Source organism: Lathyrus oleraceus, chromosome 7 (genome assembly GCF_024323335.1).
Source record: "Lathyrus oleraceus cultivar Zhongwan6 chromosome 7, CAAS_Psat_ZW6_1.0, whole genome shotgun sequence".
Classification (NCBI taxonomy): Eukaryota; Viridiplantae; Streptophyta; class Magnoliopsida; order Fabales; family Fabaceae; genus Lathyrus; species Lathyrus oleraceus.
In genome coordinates this window covers 278,929,299-278,951,046 of record NC_066585.1, presented here as the reverse complement: position 1 = coordinate 278,951,046, position 21,748 = coordinate 278,929,299, and the positions used below count along the sequence as shown (strand labels likewise).

The 21,748-nt window shown below is 37.3% G+C and overlaps 1 protein-coding gene across 1 annotated transcript; it reads left to right on the top strand.

Moving 5' to 3' along the window:
* Positions 1-6,650: 6,650 nt before the first annotated feature.
* LOC127108406 (uncharacterized) lies at positions 6,651-21,519 on the top strand. The gene is made up of 11 exons (XM_051045868.1): positions 6,651-8,441; positions 8,720-8,959; positions 9,432-9,561; positions 9,969-10,121; positions 11,113-11,357; positions 11,492-11,561; positions 17,840-18,046; positions 18,367-18,602; positions 19,706-19,784; positions 19,857-19,994; positions 20,784-21,519. Exons 1-11 carry the CDS (start codon positions 6,811-6,813, stop codon positions 20,976-20,978), a joined length of 3,324 nt encoding a protein of 1,107 aa, XP_050901825.1. The 5' UTR covers positions 6,651-6,810; the 3' UTR covers positions 20,979-21,519.
* Positions 21,520-21,748: the final 229 nt, after the last annotated feature.

Below are 21,748 nucleotides of genomic sequence, written 5' to 3'. Positions count from 1 at the left end.
ACTAAAAAGTATAATAAATGAATTCTTTGAGATATTACAAACACATTTACTTAACTAATGGCTAAGGATCATAAAACCTTGAGATATTCTCAAACGCACTTGCTTTGATCACTGTTGTCGATGTTCACGATCATCATATATTCTTGGATCAGAGATTTCATAAATACCGTATACTTGGAAGTATACTATTTGCTTTGTATAACTCTATTAATAAGCGTTAAAGCTTTGAGCTGCAAAGCATACCTGAAAAACACTAAGGTTTCACCTTTGCATGTTTTCTTTCAAATACATGAATAGGTATTCATCGAGGCATAGGAAGTTTCACTCTCAGAATCGCTCACTAAGTTAACTTTACTATCACTCATCCTAACTAGAAAACAAGAAATGCTGAAGAGAAAGCTTGGGTTAGGGTGGCACCTAGAGTGTGAAATTGAAGAAGCGGAACAAGTGAAAAAAACTGAGATTTTGATTAAAAAGTTGCAACCGTCCTGATTGATGTTCTTATGGGAAAAGAAGCAAAGACGATTACTAAGACAATGGATACAAACAAACTTGAATAACAAGGATTGCGAAAAGATTCTAAAATGCCCAACTCCTATTATTTATAGGCGAGAACGATTGGACGACTCAAATCAGCTAAAGAAAGGAGTTACAAAATCGACAAATGGATTTCTCCTCGGGGATACATGAAAACTCGAGTGCACTAGGAGCCACACCATGCCCTAACTTGTCGCATCACACACGTGTTAGAAGAAAGCAACAAAACATTTCAATGATGAGAAAGCATTTAATGTGCATGTTCCCCACTGATTTTTCAATAGATTTTAAGTGTTTCAGTTCCAACTCATACCAGACAACATCTTGGAGGCCGACCAAACTCACTAAAAAGTATAATAAATGAATTCTTTGAGATATTACAAACACATTCACTTAACTAATGGCTAAGGATCATAAAACCTTGAGATATTCTCAAACGCACTTGCTTTGATCACTGTTGTCGATGTTCACGATCATCATATATTCTTGGATCAGAGATTTCATAAATACCGTATACTTGGAAGTATACTATTTGCTTTGTATAACTCTATTAATAAGCGTTAAAGCTTTGAGCTGCAAAGCATACCTGAAAAACACTAAGGTTTCACCTTTGCATGTTTTCTTTCAAATACATGAATAGGTATTCATCGAGGCATAGGAAGTTTCACTCTCAGAATCGCTCACTAAGTTAACTTTACTATCAGTCATCCTGACTAGAAAACAAGAAATGCTGAAGAGAAAGCTTGGGTTAGGGTGGCACCTAGAGTGTGAAATTGAAGAAGCGGAACAAGTGAAAAAAACTGAGATTTTGATTAAAAAGTTGCAACCGTCCTGATTGATGTTCTTATGGGAAAAGAAGCAAAGACGATTACTAAGACAATGGATACAAACAAACTTGAATAACAAGGATTGCGAAAAGATTCTAAAATGCCCAACTCCTATTATTTATACGCGAGAACGATTGGACGACTCAAATCAGCTAAAGAAAGGAGTTACAAAATCGACAAATGGATTTCTCCTCGGGGATACATGAAAACTCGAGTGCACTAGGAGCCACACCATGCCCTAACTTGTCGCATCACACACGTGTTAGAAGAAAGCAACAAAACATTTCAATGATGAGAAAGCATTTAATGTGCATGTTCCCCACTGATTTTTCAATAGATTTTAAGTGTTTCAGTTCCAACTCATACCAGACAACATCTTGGAGGCCGACCAAACTCACTAAAAAGTATAATAAATGAATTCTTTGAGATATTACAAACACATTCACTTAACTAATGGCTAAGGATCATAAAACCTTGAGATATTCTCAAACGCACTTGCTTTGATCACTGTTGTCGATGTTCACGATCATCATATATTCTTGGATCAGAGATTTCATAAATACCGTATACTTGGAAGTATACTATTTGCTTTGTATAACTCTATTAATAAGCGTTAAAGCTTTGAGCTGCAAAGCATACCTGAAAAACACTAAGGTTTCACCTTTGCATGTTTTCTTTCAAATACATGAATAGGTATTCATCGAGGCATAGGAAGTTTCACTCTCAGAATCGCTCACTAAGTTAACTTTACTATCAGTCATCCTGACTAGAAAACAAGAAATGCTGAAGAGAAAGCTTGGGTTAGGGTGGCACCTAGAGTGTGAAATTGAAGAAGCGGAACAAGTGAAAAAAACTGAGATTTTGATTAAAAAGTTGCAACCGTCCTGATTGATGTTCTTATGGGAAAAGAAGCAAAGACGATTACTAAGACAATGGATACAAACAAACTTGAATAACAAGGATTGCGAAAAGATTCTAAAATGCCCAACTCCTATTATTTATACGCGAGAACGATTGGACGACTCAAATCAGCTAAAGAAAGGAGTTACAAAATCGACAAATGGATTTCTCCTCGGGGATACATGAAAACTCGAGTGCACTAGGAGCCACACCATGCCCTAACTTGTCGCATCACACACGTGTTAGAAGAAAGCAACAAAACATTTCAATGATGAGAAAGCATTTAATGTGCATGTTCCCCACTGATTTTTCAATAGATTTTAAGTGTTTCAGTTCCAACTCATACCAGACAACATCTTGGAGGCCGACCAAACTCACTAAAAAGTATAATAAATGAATTCTTTGAGATATTACAAACACATTCACTTAACTAATGGCTAAGGATCATAAAACCTTGAGATATTCTCAAACGCACTTGCTTTGATCACTGTTGTCGATGTTCACGATCATCATATATTCTTGGATCAGAGATTTCATAAATACCGTATACTTGGAAGTATACTATTTGCTTTGTATAACTCTATTAATAAGCGTTAAAGCTTTGAGCTGCAAAGCATACCTGAAAAACACTAAGGTTTCACCTTTGCATGTTTTCTTTCAAATACATGAATAGGTATTCATCGAGGCATAGGAAGTTTCACTCTCAGAATCGCTCACTAAGTTAACTTTACTATCAGTCATCCTGACTAGAAAACAAGAAATGCTGAAGAGAAAGCTTGGGTTAGGGTGGCACCTAGAGTGTGAAATTGAAGAAGCGGAACAAGTGAAAAAAACTGAGATTTTGATTAAAAAGTTGCAACCGTCCTGATTGATGTTCTTATGGGAAAAGAAGCAAAGACGATTACTAAGACAATGGATACAAACAAACTTGAATAACAAGGATTGCGAAAAGATTCTAAAATGCCCAACTCCTATTATTTATACGCGAGAACGATTGGACGACTCAAATCAGCTAAAGAAAGGAGTTACAAAATCGACAAATGGATTTCTCCTCGGGGATACATGAAAACTCGAGTGCACTAGGAGCCACACCATGCCCTAACTTGTCGCATCACACACGTGTTAGAAGAAAGCAACAAAACATTTCAATGATGAGAAAGCATTTAATGTGCATGTTCCCCACTGATTTTTCAATAGATTTTAAGTGTTTCAGTTCCAACTCATACCAGACAACATCTTGGAGGCCGACCAAACTCACTAAAAAGTATAATAAATGAATTCTTTGAGATATTACAAACACATTCACTTAACTAATGGCTAAGGATCATAAAACCTTGAGATATTCTCAAACGCACTTGCTTTGATCACTGTTGTCGATGTTCACGATCATCATATATTCTTGGATCAGAGATTTCATAAATACCGTATACTTGGAAGTATACTATTTGCTTTGTATAACTCTATTAATAAGCGTTAAAGCTTTGAGCTGCAAAGCATACCTGAAAAACACTAAGGTTTCACCTTTGCATGTTTTCTTTCAAATACATGAATAGGTATTCATCGAGGCATAGGAAGTTTCACTCTCAGAATCGCTCACTAAGTTAACTTTACTATCAGTCATCCTGACTAGAAAACAAGAAATGCTGAAGAGAAAGCTTGGGTTAGGGTGGCACCTAGAGTGTGAAATTGAAGAAGCGGAACAAGTGAAAAAAACTGAGATTTTGATTAAAAAGTTGCAACCGTCCTGATTGATGTTCTTATGGGAAAAGAAGCAAAGACGATTACTAAGACAATGGATACAAACAAACTTGAATAACAAGGATTGCGAAAAGATTCTAAAATGCCCAACTCCTATTATTTATACGCGAGAACGATTGGACGACTCAAATCAGCTAAAGAAAGGAGTTACAAAATCGACAAATGGATTTCTCCTCGGGGATACATGAAAACTCGAGTGCACTAGGAGCCACACCATGCCCTAACTTGTCGCATCACACACGTGTTAGAAGAAAGCAACAAAACATTTCAATGATGAGAAAGCATTTAATGTGCATGTTCCCCACTGATTTTTCAATAGATTTTAAGTGTTTCAGTTCCAACTCATACCAGACAACATCTTGGAGGCCGACCAAACTCACTAAAAAGTATAATAAATGAATTCTTTGAGATATTACAAACACATTCACTTAACTAATGGCTAAGGATCATAAAACCTTGAGATATTCTCAAACGCACTTGCTTTGATCACTGTTGTCGACGTTCACGATCATCATATATTCTTGGATCAGAGATTTCATAAATACCGTATACTTGGAAGTATACTATTTGCTTTGTATAACTCTATTAATAAGCGTTAAAGCTTTGAGCTGCAAAGCATACCTGAAAAACACTAAGGTTTCACCTTTGCATGTTTTCTTTCAAATACATGAATAGGTATTCATCGAGGCATAAGAAGTTTCACTCTCAGAATCGCTCACTAAGTTAACTTTACTATCACTCATCCTGACTAGAAAACAAGAAATGCTGAAGAGAAAGCTTGGGTTAGGGTGGCACCTAGAGTGTGAAATTGAAGAAGCGGAACAAGTGACAAAACTGAGATTTTGATTAAAAAGTTGCAACCGTCCTGATTGATGTTCTTATGGGAGAAGAAGCAAAGACGATTACTAAGACAATGGATACAAACAAACTTGAATAACAAGGATTGCGAAAAGATTCTAAAATGCTTAACTCCTATTATTTATAGGCGAGAACGATTGGACGACTCAAATCAGCTAAAGAAAGGAGTTACAAAATCGACAAATGGATTTCTCCTCGGGGATACATGAAAACTCGAGTGCACTAGTAGCCACACCATGCCCTAACTTGTCGCATCACACACGTGTTAGAAGAAAGCAACAAAACATTTCAATGATGAGAAAACATTTAATGTGCATGTTCCCCACTGATTTTTCAATAGATTTTAAGTGTTTCAGTTCCAACTCATACCAGACAACATCTTGGAGGCCGACCAAACTCACTAAAGGCTTCCCCGACTTGCGTAATGCCCAACAAAGCCTTGGGGGCAACTATTCTGGACCAACCAAAGTCCTAAATAGCTAAGGCCCAATTCATCTCAAATTCATTCCACCCGATCAAAGGTATAATTTCAGTCCATTCAAAAAACAAAGTACTCTCTCTGATATCCATTTTCATTATATTCATCTTGAATCTTGAACTGACTTGGACGTTGGGGTGCTAACCATGTAGGTTCACCTCGTGCTGCCGCAATGGAGGTCAACACCGCCGATTCAAGACATTCAATTTATCAATTACATCCATTTGTGGTTCCTGAACAGAACACCATTGATGCTCATGTTGATTCCAAACAAATTTAAAAGGAAAATCACTATATTCAAGATATTTTATATTGGCATCCATCCATACCAAAAATTTAGAATGTTGAAAATTTTCTTTATTCACCGCATGATCAATTCTATCATGATAAAAAAATATAACAATTTGTTTATTTTCAAAATGTAAAGACAATCTTGCAACTAATATTTCTCTATAATAATGTCAAAGCAAACATTCTCCATATTATCTCGCACGAAGACAAATATCTACGATCATAATACAATTTAATTTTGTCAAACAAACATGTTTGCTCTCGATCAATATCATCATTATAAAATATTGTTATAATACGATCATGATCTTTGATGAGAAAAATTATATAATTATAATTTAGTATATTTTAAAATTATAATTTCATATAATTTAATATAATATATTTTCACAAAAATAATTAGCGCATTACTACATTTTTTTTTTATGAAACAAAAGCTCCCTAGGAAATTACCAAACTTTGAAACAAATGCTCCATAGAAAATTACCAACACTTATTCATACAACCTATAGATTAACGCCTCAAATTGTTTGAGATCAAAATCATTTCAGTTTTGGTTAACCTTGATTCATCTAATAATGCCTCTATCTGTTGAAAAAAAACCCCTACTATGTTATTATCTCACAACAGAAAAATACGAGGAACTCACAACAATTAACAAAAAAATGCAAATCGCTAGTCATAAGCCATCTAAAACAACCATTATTACTTAACATATTTTCAGTCAAACAAAAAAATTTGTTAATTATGCTTACAATAATTAACAACCAATCTGAAATATTATAAATATATAAATGCAATAATTGTTTTTTTCCCCTCATATTCTCTAGTTCAGTTGTACTAATAAATAACACAAGTCTAGCAAAATTTAAGAGGGGAAAAACAAAAGTCACGTTCCTTTCCATTTCCACAAATAAAAAACTTATGTTATTTATGTCATATCAATATAGGTGTACAAAATGTAGAAAAAAATATAGGTGTATAAAAAATTAAATTAGACCAATCACAAAAAAACATATATTTTGTTGCAGAATTGGATTTTTTTTCCCTTTTTCATTTTCAATGATTGCAGAAACTGAGAATAATCGATGAATAGTATTAGGAATAAGAATACTCCAATTCGGAACAAACACGATCTCACCATTACCGATTCAACGATCAATGGAACCGTCGAATTCCGGCGACGATAGGTTTTCCAACGCCTACGCTGGTTCCACGTCAGCTTTCACCTTCACCGCCCCTTCCGTTTCTTCCGGCCTTTCCAAGCCGCGATTCGTTAAGATTCGTAAACACAACAATGCCTCCGCCTTCAATCGCGACGGCTCTGTCCCCAATGCCTCCGTAACCGTCGTTGGATCCGATAAGCTCGATTCCGCTTTGAATTTCGATAAACGGATCAGTGATCGATTGAGGAATCTTAAAATCGGAAACGAGGGTTTTGTGAACGATGACGGGAGCGAGCTTCCCGAGGAGATGATGAGTAAGTTGAAGATTGTAACGGAAAATCAAGGCGGTTTTGATAAGGTCCGTGTTGAATCGGAACTCGGAGCCGAGTTGCAGAAGAAACTCAATATTAAAGAAACTGAGAAAATTGAACGAGGTAACAATGCTGTGAGTGATGAAAATTCGACTAATTCTGTTATTCGGCAATTGAATAATCTGAATGTGAATGATGTAATGAGCAACAAGTTTAACCTAGTTGACCAGAATGTTGAACCTAATTTATGCAATTCTTCTGCAATGCCATCATCATCGGCGTCGGGTTCAGCTTCAGCTTCTGTGTTATTTCAACCTTTTGAAGTAAGTAAAAAGGATCAATTTGTTTTTCAGAGTAAACCAGAAGCTTCTGGGCCACCTTTTGTTGAGTTTAAAACGCATGCATCGAAGATTGGTGGCAAAGAAGGAAAGGTGAAGGAAAAAAGTGGCAATGTGAGAATGAAAAAAAGTATAGTGAATTTGAAGCATTCTGCACCAGTACAACCTTGGAGTGGACATGGTTTTGTTTTTAAAGGAAGTGTTCCACAACAAGATCATCCTCAAGGTTCTTCAGAGACTTGTTCACCTATGGAGGTCTCTCCTTATCACGAAAAACTAGCTGAGAATCGAACCTCTAGGGAAAGTTCAGTGATATCCAATGAGTCATTTGGTGTTGACACTAACTATAATGAAGCAATGAATTTTGTTGATCACATTGATGAAGATTTGATTGGGGCAACTCAGAACATGAATATAAATGAAAGCAGTGAAGATGCGTGTGAAGATACAAAGGAGGGAAAGTCAGAGTGTGATACACATGAATATGTTAGTGTTGATGAAGAGACAAAGGATGAGTCTGTTTCTGGGATTGAAACTGAAAGCTTTAAATCTGCTAGTGATAGTGTGGACCAAATTATTGATGCAGAAACTGAAGCCTATGATGGTGATAAAATGTTGAATCTTGACTGTAGTTTCAGTCTGAGAAATGGAAGCGTGAGTGAGTCTGGCTTCACCTTTGCCGCCGCTTCTTCTGCCGAACCTCAATTGTCTAGCCCAAAACGCCACAACAAAAAGAAAAACTGGGTAAATGTTGGTCATGATTCTTTCAACTACGCGCCAAACATAAAGGTTCCTTATTCATCATCATCAGTGCCATTTTCAGTGGTTTCTGGAAAGCCTCTTATTGTGTCAGGGCAAGACATAAAAGCCAAAGTGCCTTTTCCTCAACCCAAAATTAGGGGTTCTGTTGTGAATGAAGAGCACGGGTCAAGGGAGGCCTCTGCTTCTGCTGAAGCATGTGAAAAGTGGCGCCTCCGGTGAGTATATTTTAGTTTTAATTCTAACACTATATTTGCTGTCATTTGCTTATTATATGCTCAGTTTCTGTTGTTCTGGATTACAAGTCCTGGCTTTTTAGAATTGCTTCTGATATGTAAAATCAAATAGAGTGCAGGTATGTGTTTAGGTAAAAACGAAAAAAAAAAAAAGAAGTTTGCTCACTAAATTAACTTTTAAAAATAGTTCCTTTGATTTTGGCTCAATACTCTATGAACATTGCAACTGTTCTCACAATGCTAAATATGCTCTAAATCAGAGGAAACCAAGCCTACAAGAACGGGGATTTGTCTATGGCTGAGAATAGTTACAAACAAGGACTTAGTTGTGTATCTAAAGAACAAACATCTCGGAGCTGTCTCAGGGCTTTGCTGCTATGTTATAGCAACCTGGCTGCCACACACATGTCTCTTGGTAGGATGAGAGATGCAATAGAAGATTGTAGGCTGGCTGCTGAAATAGATCAAAACTTCCTCAAAGTGCAACTTAGAGCTGCAAAGTAAGTCTACATTTTTTATTCTAATCATCATGTTTGCAGTATTTAATTGTATGAATTTATATTTAATACAACAGGCCTAGGGTTTTCTCGTGTAGAAAATAGTTGCATTAGGATTGTTAGGTATAGTCGAAGTTAACTAGGCAGGGTAGATAAGAAGGCATTCTAAAATTGGTGGCTATTTTTTTATATGAACAGTATCAGTGGGATTAATGATTTGTGTTGTAGAGAAGTAGTGGATCCATAAAGAGTACTTGTATCCTTCTGGATATTTGACTATATTGGATTCTAGCACTTAATGCCTGATTATTATTCAAAGATTTGAAGACTATATTTTACTTGAATTTACAATATATTGATATGTAAATATGTAAGTGTCTAGCAACTTGCATGTCTACAATTCATGAGTATGGTTTTAAGCATCGAGATTAATGGGTGTATACCTTAAGTCATTTTGTTTTCATTCTTGTTTAAGTTGTTATCTTGCTTTGGGAGAAGTTGAAGGTGCATCACTATATTTCAAGCGGTGCTTGCAATCAGGAACTGATGTTTCTGTAGATCGAAAAATTGCTGTGGAAGCCTCCGATGGCTTACAAAAGGCACAGGTTTGATTATCTAATTATTTGTAATACTTACTTTATTTACGGAAGCTTTAACTACTAATGTTTCCTTTTGGTTAAAGATTTTTAATTAGCGATATGCTGCATGTGCGATGAAATAATATTGATAACGTCTTACACTGAAATGGTTTGATATTGTATTATATTAGTCTTCAATGAGAAAATTGTGACAGAAAGGTTTTAAAAAAAATGTATCTGGTTTATGTTTCTAAAATGTTGAAATATTTGTTCTGAGTGAAGACTTGCAAATATATGAATGTGTTAATTTTGCATTTTCTTCTTCATTCTCCTTCACAAAATCTAGAGGTTTTTCAATTCACAATTTTTTAACTGGTTGTGGTGTTATGTCCACTCCATCTTCCAAACTGATTAGTATTTTCATTGGATGACAGAAAGTATCAGATTTCATTTATCATTCTGCTGAGCTTTTGCAAAGAAGAACGTCCTCTGAAACCGAGAGGGCATTGGAACATATTAACCAGGCATTGATGATCAGTATGTACTCTGAAAAGTTGCTTGAAATGAAAGCAGAGGCTCTTTTAATGGTTGGTACCTCATTCTCATAGTATGCTTCAATTTCACTAGAGCTTATATTATGTCTAATACAGTATTCTCAATGGTGGATGGCAGTCCATGGCGGAGAGCCAAAATCCCGCCATGTCGAGTGCTTTGTGGCGCCATTATAGCGGATTATGGCGGAAAAATCTGAAATATCGGCCGATATTTATCATTTCGGCGAGTCCAAAAACATCCATATATATCCGCCACAGGGCTGCCATGGCAGATATTTGATAACACTGGTCTAATAGTAAAGATGCCAGTTAGAATTTGTTCTACTTTACTATTAAGCAACAGTTCAGTTAGAATTAGTTATGCCAACTTTCTTAGAGCCTGTTTGTTAGAGATTTCATAAAAAGTAATTTTAACTATATATTTCTAAAAGTGATCTTATGAGAACTTACTCAAAAATAGGAGAAATTATTTCAAACTCGTCTGTTATAAATTAAAAGAGTAGTATTGTCATTTAGTAACTTAGATATTCATTGTTAGAGATTTTGACATTAAAAAAATCACATATTTGATCAAAAAGATATCTCTTTAAGTAGCTTCTCATTTTAAGCATTTCAAAATTTTATCATCCAAAAAAAGTCGTAGCAAATAGATGAAATATTTAAAATAATTTTATGAGAAGCTATTTAAAGCAATTTTTCATTTGAATTTTTTTTATTAAATTCTCTTAAATTTTTTTAAACAAAAAATATGGTACACTTTAAAAATCATTTTCTAAAAAAGCTGTTACAAATGGGCCCTTAGTCTGTTTAGAGCAGTTACTAAACTGCCTTGCTCTTGTACTCTGTATATATAGTGGTCTCTGCATTCAGAAACACCATATGAAATATCATAGTTACAGTTTCTCTATTTCTCTCAAATTTTCTAAATCTAATATGGAGACACTCAAGAGTATGCATAAGTCTTTTAGCCTAGTAATTTATACCAATTGGTTCTGTGTAAGGTAACTTTTGTTTCACATATCAGCTTTGTAGATATGAGGAGGGGATTCAGCTGTGTGATGAGACCTTTAGTTCAGCTGAGAAGAATGCCTGTCCAATGGCTGCTGGTTGCCAAGCCACATTTCTGGATGATTCAGAACTCTCAAAAATCTTCTACTTCAGACTATGGAGGTGTTCAATTATGCTTAAAGCCTATTTTCACCTAGGAAAGCTTGAAGAAGGTCTTTCTTTGCTGGAACAACAAGAGGAAAAGGTGTCTGCCATAAACAAGTAATCATTACTATCCTATACCCATTCACCCTCCTCTTCCCTTCCCAGGGGAAAGTAGAAAAGAGAAGAAGAAAAATGAATATTTAACATTGATGATGATCTTTTTATCATCAGTTTTGATACTGTCCTTGCAGGAGTGGAAGCAAGGTTTTGACGTCACTTATACCACTAGCTGCCACTGTACGCGAGCTTTTGCATCATAAGGTTAGATTATACAATGTTTCATTATATTTTAATGGCGACCATGTATATTATCGTATTTGTTTGCCTAATGCGTAGAACATTTCTGTTGTTAAAAGTAAAGTACTTTTTCTGCTTAATGCATATAACACTTCTGTTATTAAAAGTAGTTGTACTTTCTTTTTCTTTCTGATGTGCAGTTTTGCAGCCAACATTTTAAGGTTTTAACCAACTTTTAAAATAGGTTTTGCAAGAGACATCGACTTTAACATTGTAAATCTGTTCATTTGCAATCGAATTACTTCTACCGGTTGTGCATGCTGTTGCTTTTGGTGGCAATTGTTGTGCATGTATACTCTCCTGTTTGAACTTGTAGAATTAAGTAATGCTTGGAGAAAAAGGCTCCTATGATAGAATGGGATCCCTAAGACTCCAATTTGATTGTTTTGTGATAGAGGAGGTGCGGAGAGTGAATTAAATGAGAATGTGAACATTGAGTATGGGCCCAAACCTAAGACTTGGAAGGTGTACACAAGGAAAAGGAAGAAGCATGACGTGGCTAAGAATCACCTGAAGGCGTGAGATGCATGTGACAGTAGTGCTATATAAGGATTAAGAAAAGAATAGAGAGGCAGCCAAGTTTTCAGTTAGTAGTGGGGTCACTTTTGAGTGATTTGTGGGAGGCCTGCGTGCCTAGGGATTGGTATAATCATTTACCAATCTGTCTTCTACCTTTTTCTGTTATTCCATTCTGTTTCACACTTTAATTGTAATTGTTCAGATCTTAATACAATTACAGTTTATTCTCTTCTATTTTCCTGTAACTGTTCCATTCATCAGAAAATAACCCATCAATTGGTCCGACCTACCGGATCCACAACCTCACCATTATCGTTTAGTAGATGCCACGCAAACCTAACAAGATGGGAGAACGCCTTGATGTCCTTGAAGAACAGATGGGGGAAGTGAGATCTACCCTCGAGGCGTTGGCTCTGCAGATGCAACGGCAGAGCGCCACCATCGCGGAGCAAATGCAGCAGCAGAGTTTGGTGTTGAGCGAGCTTAGTAAACAGATTGGGCAAAAAACAGGGGAGAACGTCACTGAAAGCGAGAAGTCAGTGGGTGATCATTCGAACGGTGAATCTCGTCTCTCCGGCAAGAAGGTGAAGCTTCCGGTGTTCGACGGCGAAGATCCGGTTGCGTGGATTACGCGCGCTGAGATCTATTTCGATGTCCAAAATACATCGGAAGAGATGCGAGTAAAGCTTGCTCGTCTGAGCATGGAGGGTGCAACTATCCATTGGTTTAATTTGTTAAGGGAAACAGAGGACGAGTTGTCATGGGAGAAGTTGAAGAAAGCGTTGATCGCTCGTTATGGCGGTCGTCGATTGGAGAATCCGTTTGAAGAATTATCCATTCTTCGTCAGAAGGGAAGTGTGGAGGAGTTTGTTGAGGCTTTCGAGTTGTTGTCGTCGCAGGTAGGACGACTTCCAGAAGAACAATATATGGGTTATTTTATGAGTGGCTTAAAACCCCAGATCCGAAGGAGGGTGCGTACGTTGAATCCTAAAAACAGGATGCAGATGATGAGAATGGCGAAGGACGTGGAAGACGAGCTGAAGGATGAAGACGAAGATGAGAGGTACGTTGGAAAAAAAGGAACAAATGAGAAAATGGGCCGGAGTGAGTGGGCTGGGTCAATTTTTAAGAATCGGAGCGGGTCTATTCAAAAGGATTCTGCCCGACCCGGAAATACGGTTTGGTCCAACCCGACACAGAAAAGTGGGTCAATTGGGTCCAATGCAAATTCCACGTCATCTTTATCTTCTACTGCAAAAAAGGGTGAGAATTCTGGATCGAGTGAGAAAGGGAAGGGAATACGAAGCATCCACAACGACGAGATGGCGGAGAGACGTGCAAAGGGATTGTGTTTCAAATGCGGGGGGAAGTATCACCCAACGCTCCATAAATGTCCAGAACGATCGATGCGGTTGCTGATTCTGGGCGAGGGGGAAAGTTTGAATGAAGAAGGGGAGATTGTGTCGTTGGAGGCGGAGGAAGAGGAAAGTGAAGAAGAAACTGAGATTGAGTGCAAGGCGATGGGAGTGTTAGGCACGATGGGGGAGTACAGGACCATGAAGATTGAAGGAATGATAGGAAATGTGGGGGTGCTGGTATTGATTGATAGTGGAGCAAGCCATAATTTCATTTCTTCTGAAATTACCTCTGCGCTGGGTCTTGATGTCACTCCTACGACTTCAAGGAACATCAAATTGGGGGATGGTCACAAGGTAGTAACAAAAGGGGTATGTAAAGGAATTTGTATGAAGTTAGGGTCCTTTGAAGTAGTGGTGGATGCTTTGGTCCTGGATTTGGGAGGGCTTGATTTGGTGCTAGGGATGGCGTGGTTGAGTACACTGGGGAAGGTGGTGATGGACTGGAAATTTCTCACTATGCAATTTCTAAGTGAGAATCGAGTGGTAAAACTCCAAGGCCAAGGAGTGAAACAGGAACAACAGGGTTTCCTCAATACGTTTCTGGAAGAGAAGCCCAACAGAGGAGGTATGGAATGGTGGTGGTCACAGGGCGGAGGAGGCAAGAAAAACAGGGAAACAGCACAGGAGGATTTGAGCTCCATCCTAACGCAATTTCCGGGAATTTTCCAAGAGCACATTCAACTTCCACCAGAACGAACTCAAGTTCATCAGATCAAACTCTTTTCAGGTCAGGGTCCTGTCAACGTGAGGCCCTATAAGTACCCTCATCACCAAAAAGAAGAGATTGAAAAACAAGTTGCAGAACTCTTAGCAGCAGGGGTGATACGGCCAAGTATGAGTGCTTACTCTAGTCCAGTCATTTTAGTCAAGAAGAAGGACAAGAGTTGGAGGATGTGTGTAGATTATAGAGCTCTAAACAAGGCCACAATACCAGATAAGTATCCCATACCTATTGTAGATGAACTGCTCGATGAATTGTATGGTGCTACTATATTCTCAAAAATTGACCTTAAGTCTGGATATCACCAGATTCGAGTTCATGAGAATGACATCCACAAAACAGCTTTTAGAACCCATAATGGACACTATGAATACTTAGTGATGCCTTTTGGTTTAATGAATGCGCCAGCTACTTTTCAAGCCACTATGAATGATATTTTTAGACCATTCCTAAGGAAGTTTGTCCTAGTGTTTTTTGATGACATTTTGGTCTACAGCAAGGACTTAGTAGAGCACCAAGACCATTTGAAACAGGTGCTAACTGTGTTATTATCTAACTGTTTTGTGGCCAACATGTCCAAGTGTAAGTTTGGATGTACAGAGGTGGACTACTTGGGGCATGTGATCTCAGGAAAGGGGGTAGCAGTGGACCCTGAAAAAATACAGTGTGTATTAGACTGGCCAGAACCAAAAAATGTAAAAGGGGTCAGAGGTTTCCTAGGTTTAACTGGGTATTATAGGAAGTTTGTGAAGGACTATGGGAAGATAGCCAAACCCCTCACTGATTTGACTAAGAAAGATAATTTTTCATGGGGCCCTACTGCTGCTGAAGCCTTTCATAGATTAAAGCAAATCATGACATCATCCCCTGTACTGGTATTGCCTAACTTTTCTTTGCCTTTTGAGATTGAGTGTGATGCAGCTGGTAGGGGCATTGGGGCAGTGCTGATGCAGAATAAACAACCAGTAGCCTTTTTCAGCAAAGCATTGTCAGCAGGAAATCTAGCCAAATCTGTGTATGAGAAAGAATTGATGGCTCTTGTACTTTGTATTCAATATTGGAGACACTATCTTTTGGGTAAACCTTTTACAGTGTACACTGACCACAAAAGTCTTAAATATTTTTTGCAACAAAGAGTGACATCACCAGATCAGCAATGTTGGGTGGCTAAACTGTTGGGATACCAGTTTGAGATCAAGTACAAGCCTGGGTTGGAGAATAAGGCTGCAGATGCTTTATCCCGGTGTCATGGTGAGGTGGAACTGAAGACTTTAATCTCTTATTCTACATGGTTGGGTGGACACCTGTTGTTAGATGAGGTGGGAAAAGACCCTTATGTTCAGAAATTGAGGACAGAAGTTGAAAGCAAATTGGAGGCCAAACCCGGGTTCACTGTGAAACATGGAATTTTATTTTATCAGGGAAGGCTTGTTATTTCTCCCACGTCACCATCAATTCCTTTGTTGCTCGAGGAATTTCATAGCACTCCAAGTGGTGGCCATTCTGGGTTTTTAAGGACTTATAGGAGATTGGCAGAAAATATATACTGGGTAGGGATGCAAAAAAGGATACGTGATTTTGTAAGATCTTGTGATGTGTGTCAAAGGCAAAAATATGCAGCTACAACTCCTGGGGGTCTTCTGCAACCGTTGCCTATTCCAAATGCTGTTTGGGAGGATCTCTCCTTAGATTTCATAACTGGTTTGCCCAAGTCTAAGGGTTTTGATGTTGTGCTGGTTGTTGTGGACAGATTGTCTAAATATGGCCATTTTATCCCTCTGAAACACCCCTACACTGCTAAAACCATTGCAGAGGTCTTTGTGAAGGAAATTGTGAGACTGCATGGAATTCCACTATCCATCATTAGTGACAGGGATCCTATCTTTATTAGTCATTTTTGGCGGGAATTATTCAAGTTACAGGGCACTAAGCTCAAAATGAGTTCAGCTTATCACCCTGAAACGGATGGTCAAACTGAGGTTCTTAACAGGTGCTTGGAGAGTTATTTACGCTGTTTTGCATCAGAGCAGCCAAGAACATGGTCTCAGTGGATTCCTTGGGCAGAGTTCTGGTACAATACCACGTATCATGTATCCATTGGCAGAACTCCGTTTGAAGTAGTTTATGGCAGGACTGCTCCTAACTTGCTCAGATTTTTGAGTAATGAAACAAAAGTGGCAGCTGTGGCTTTAGAGTTGGCTGAACGTGATGAGGCTTTATCTCAGTTGAAGGGGCATTTGTTAAGAGCCCAACAGCAGATGAAGAAGTATGCGGATTTGAGTAGGAGAGATGTGAGGTTTGAAGTGGGAGAATGGGTTTTCCTTAAGTTGAGGCCTCATAGGCAACAGTCCGTTATTAAAAGAATCCATCAGAAGCTTGCAGCTCGTTTTTATGGCCCTTCCCAGATTATTGAGAAGATAGGGGAGGTAGCATATAAGTTGCATTTGCCTGATCAGTCCAGGATACATCCTGTTTTTCATGTCTCTTTACTTAAGAAAGCTGTAGGAGACTATGAAGTCCAAGGGGAGCTGCCTAAGGAGTTAGAGGTGGTTATAGGGGTGGAACATTATCCTGAGAAGGTGCTTGGCTCTAGAATAACCATGAAAGAAGGAGTGGCTGTTGTCCAAAGTTTGATTCAGTGGAAAAATGGATCTGTTGATGATGTGACCTGGGAAGATAATGATTTTTTGCAGGGCCAGTTTCCAGATTTTATCCTTGAGGTCAAGGATGTTTTGAAGGAGGGTGGTATTGATAGAGGAGGTGCGGAGAGTGAATTAAATGAGAATGTGAACATTGAGTATGGGCCCAAACCTAAGACTTGGAAGGTGTACACAAGGAAAAGGAAGAAGCATGACGTGGCTAAGAATCACCTGAAGGCGTGAGATGCATGTGACAGTAGTGCTATATAAGGATTAAGAAAAGAATAGAGAGGCAGCCAAGTTTTCAGTTAGTAGTGGGGTCACTTTTGAGTGATTTGTGGGAGGCCTGCGTGCCTAGGGATTGGTATAATCATTTACCAATCTGTCTTCTACCTTTTTCTGTTATTCCATTCTGTTTCACACTTTAATTGTAATTGTTCAGATCTTAATACAATTACAGTTTATTCTCTTCTATTTTCCTGTAACTGTTCCATTCATCAGAAAATAACCCATCATTTTGGGGTGTATGTTGGTATGCTTTCAAAATAAGTATATTCTTATAATATCACTCATTTTCAAAGCATACTATTTTTTCTGTTTAAAAAACACAAACACTTGGGCTACCTTTGTGTATTTTATTAGTACTGAGTTAGGATTAATATTAGTATAATTTATGCAAGCCTTCCCAATAACCATTAAGCATACTACTCAGTAATGTTTTCTAGTTTTCTTTAACCCGATAATTTATCCTCTTCCATTGTGCTTCTCCATTCTTCTCTAATACAACTTCTCTGCCATCAAAAGGCACCAGAAAAAAAATCATGTGTCTCATTGATGTTGTATTGTATTCTAAGAAATATTCATCAATTTAATTCAGTTTGCCTTGTTTTCTGTAACTTAGAAATTGCTTTTAATTGGGATTGATGTAAATCTATTCAAATGTAGGCCGCAGGAAATGAAGCATATCAGGCTGGACGACACGCAGAAGCTGTTGAACACTATACATCTGTTTTATCTTGTAATTTGGAGTCTCGTCCATTTGCAGCTGTCTGTTATTGTAATCGCGCCGCCACATATAAAGTGTTAGGTCAATTAACCGATGCTATTGCAGACTGCAGTCTGGCTATAGCTCTTGATGGAAATTATTTGAAGGTTTTTCTCTTCAACTGGATCTCCTTCCTTTTTTTTTGTGAAGATCTTGTAACTTTATCATATGGATTCAGGTTAAATATAGAAACTAGGAATAACATGTTGCCTAGTTTGATGAGCATTATTCATATTCAACCGGTAGCCGATCGTTATAGATGCCCCCATTGTGTTCTTGCGAACTTTCTGTTTTTTAGAAATTTAAAACCCTGTTGTTGTTCATTCCTTCTCTGTTTTATCTGTAATAACTTTTGCATTGAAGAATTGCTTTATTTAGGATTTCAATAGAACAGGACCATGAGAAATATGTTTTGACACTCTCGCAGGCACTTTCTAGACGTGCAGGTCTGTACGAGATGATCAGAGATTATTCCCAAGCAGCCAATGATCTTAGAAGACTTCTCTCTCTTCTCAGTAAGGGGCTTGAGGATAATGCCAATCATAAAGGAACATCTGATAGATCAATTAATTATACCAATGATTTGAAACAATATCGCATTCGGCTCTCCGAACTAGAAGAAGAAGACAGAAAGGAGATCCCTCTTGATATGTATCTTATTTTGTAAGTTGTTAGTACTCCTTTATCCTATCATTATACTGACCAATTAACACCATTTTAAAAGCAGGCAAAATAATTTTTCTCAAAATCACCAGTAACTATCAATTATACTTTTGTGTGTATTTCTATGTTAAAACTGTACACAATCCACTTATGAGGTTGATATGGGAAATTTTCAGACATAAAGGGAAGGTTTCATACTATTCCTTCTTTGGTTCCTGAATTTTAATGATCCATTTTTCAATATCTAGGGTCAGAAACTAAATAAAATTCATGTCAGAGTTTGCGACTGAATTAGGATTCATAAGCTTAATAGTCCAGGACTAAGTATAGGCTCATGGAAGGGATGGATCTGTAACTATTCAAAGGCCGCATTTAGGTAATTATTCCCCAAATACACATCCAGAATCCAAAAATTACTATTAGAAAAAGGTCAATTTGGGAAACCTTTATGTTGGTTTATAAATATTTAATCCATTTTGCAAAAACAATCCATAAAAAAGAAAGTGGCTCATCATTGCTGTGAAGTTTAAATTTTCTTTAAATAGGTGGCACTCAATGGTTCATCAATAGTGTACATTTTAACTCCTCGTTGTCAGTGGGTGATAGTTAAACTATAGTTTGAATATTGATTACCTCGAAGTATGCACTGATGGAAAACATTAGATAATGCATCATACACTAGTTGTCTTGTGTACACTAATTTTAAAAAACATGATTGTCATGTAACATATTTATTAAACAGGAATCGCCTACAACTTAATAGAGATTTCAACTAAAAATAATACATTTGTCAGTAACCAAATGTACTTTTCTAAAGGTACCAATTCCTTAATGAGCTGTCTTGCTTGTGATACTTGGTGGACTCCCAAAGAAATCAGTAAATGTTGTTAACTTATTATGTACTGGTACCCTGTAAAAGAACATGGTAGATCACAAAGATTTATTTTGATGCTATACCATTTTATAATTGTCATCATTTCATGTGAGTTGTGCTTCAAGTATGGGTGAGAAAGCATAATGTTGAAACTTCTCTGTTTTTTAATTAGAGGAATATAGCGTTATATAGGCTTAAGGTTATGAGCTGATTGACATTATAATGGCAGGGGAGTTGAACCATCTGTTTCAATATCTGAAATCAAGAAGGCCTATCGGAAAGCTGCACTTAAACATCATCCGGACAAGGTTGTTTGATTGGAAACTTAGTTAGATATCGATATGTTAATAACTTTTTTAACATTTTATTTTATGGTGTAGGCATGCCAGTCTTTGACAAAAAATGACAATGGAGATGATGGGATATGGAGGGTTATTGCCGAGGAAGTACATAGAGATGCTGATAGGCTTTTTAAAATAATTGGAGAGGCATATGCTGTCCTGTCAGACCCTGCAAAGGTATTTTATTTATTTTCAAATAACAAGGTTGATGAGATGATTGCTTTATATAGTTATACAAATGTTGGATCCCAATGGCTTCAATTGTTCCATGGAGCCTATGTGATGCATAGGCACGGTACGCTACCAGTTATGGGACAGGTACTGTTACGGGATATGACAATTTGAAAAAAAAAACAAGGTACGGGTATGTCTATTAAACACCACAACAAATGTTTAAAAAATAAAAAATCATGTTAAGTTACTATCACAAAGAAACTAAATTAGATAAATATATTATGTTAATATATAAAAAAAGCTTCAAATTTCACTTTAGGTTAGAATAATGAAAAAAATGAAGTATCACAAGTATGGTATGTGTACTCGGTACCCACTACTAACCAATACTTCACAATTTTAGAAGTACCACGTGTACTCGATACCCACGTATCCAGTACCAGTGCTTCACAATTTTAGAAGTACCAATGCTTCAGAGCATGGAGCTAATCCTGTGAACTCTAGTAGTGAATAAGGATTTGTAGCTGTTGACATGTTGATATTACTATATGAGAAGTTTCTGTGTCTTAAAATTAAGGCAATAACTGCTTCTATTGACCTTCTATCAGAAGCTTCTACCTAGCAAATAAGGAATTAAAGACTGCTTTGCTTCTCCTTACTCGTTTGTGTGCGTTTAACCCTCAATAAATATGAGAATTGGTCTTGTTTAAGTGCTGAAAAGGTCCTTCAAGTATTTCAAGGTCTAGCAAATTAATCTATGTATTCATTTTGATCATTATTCTGTTTTTGCAGCGTGCACGGTATGATGCAGAAGTAGAAATGAGAAATTTCCAAAAGCGACGCCCTGGAGCTATGGGTAGAAATAATATGGAGAATCAGTATTGCCCATCTGATCAATCCAACAGAAGACATTGGAGAGAGGCTTGGAGATCATACGGTAATTCATCTTCTCCAAATTATGAAACTGGTCGACCAAGTAGGAAGTAACAAAGTTGCATGGAATGATACTCCGGTTAGGATCTGGGTTGCAGTATGAGTCATGGATTTGACCTTGTTAGGCGGCGCTTTTAAAATATCTGCTGCATTTGGCCTACCAAATTTTTGCAGTATAGTAAGCTCCTCGCTTTATTTATTATGCTGTTATGCAGCTTCAACGCTTTGAGTTTTGAAGACCCGTTCTTGCGGTCTATGACATATAAGTTTGGAGAAACTAAGCTGCTCAATGCTTCGGGTTACTTGGAAAGGTTGAATTTTTCTCTTGACAAGAGAATCACAAGGTTGCATTCGATGAGCATTTTTATTGTTTTGTTTTTTCTGCGAGGAGTTGATGTGTTGGCTTGGCTTGCGAGGAACATGTGTAAAGGAAGCTTGGAATTTTTTGAATTATTGTTGAAAGATCTGATTTTTTGGTTTGTGTACATTTTATAGACAATTACAGGATGTTGATATTGAGATGTACAGACGAAATTAAATTGTAATACCACGTTAACTATTGTAATTATCAAAACAATAGTTGCAGTTTAGCCAATGTGGATGAGTAAATACTTTTCTCAAAGATTATCGATGTCAAAATGAAATCGCTCCTCTATCAGCGAGGATTAAAATCGACAATTTTTTCGCCAAATCTCCTTCTATAACTTATAGTTAGCCATAAGATTAACCCGGTAAATCTTTCCTTCCATCACCTGATGATAAGCTAAGCTGAGTGAACTTATCATCCTTTTGTTAGGAATCCAAAATTAACAGAGAAAATGTGA

Coding starts and splice junctions, on each gene's coding strand:
- LOC127108406 (XM_051045868.1), top strand. CDS start 6,811: ATGGAACCGTCGAATTCCGGCGACGATAGGTTTTCCAACGCCTACGCT. Junction 8,442..8,719: donor TGTGAAAAGTGGCGCCTCCG/GTGAGTATATTT, acceptor GCTCTAAATCAG/AGGAAACCAAGCCTACAAGA. Junction 18,047..18,366: donor TTGATGGAAATTATTTGAAG/GTTTTTCTCTTC, acceptor ACACTCTCGCAG/GCACTTTCTAGACGTGCAGG.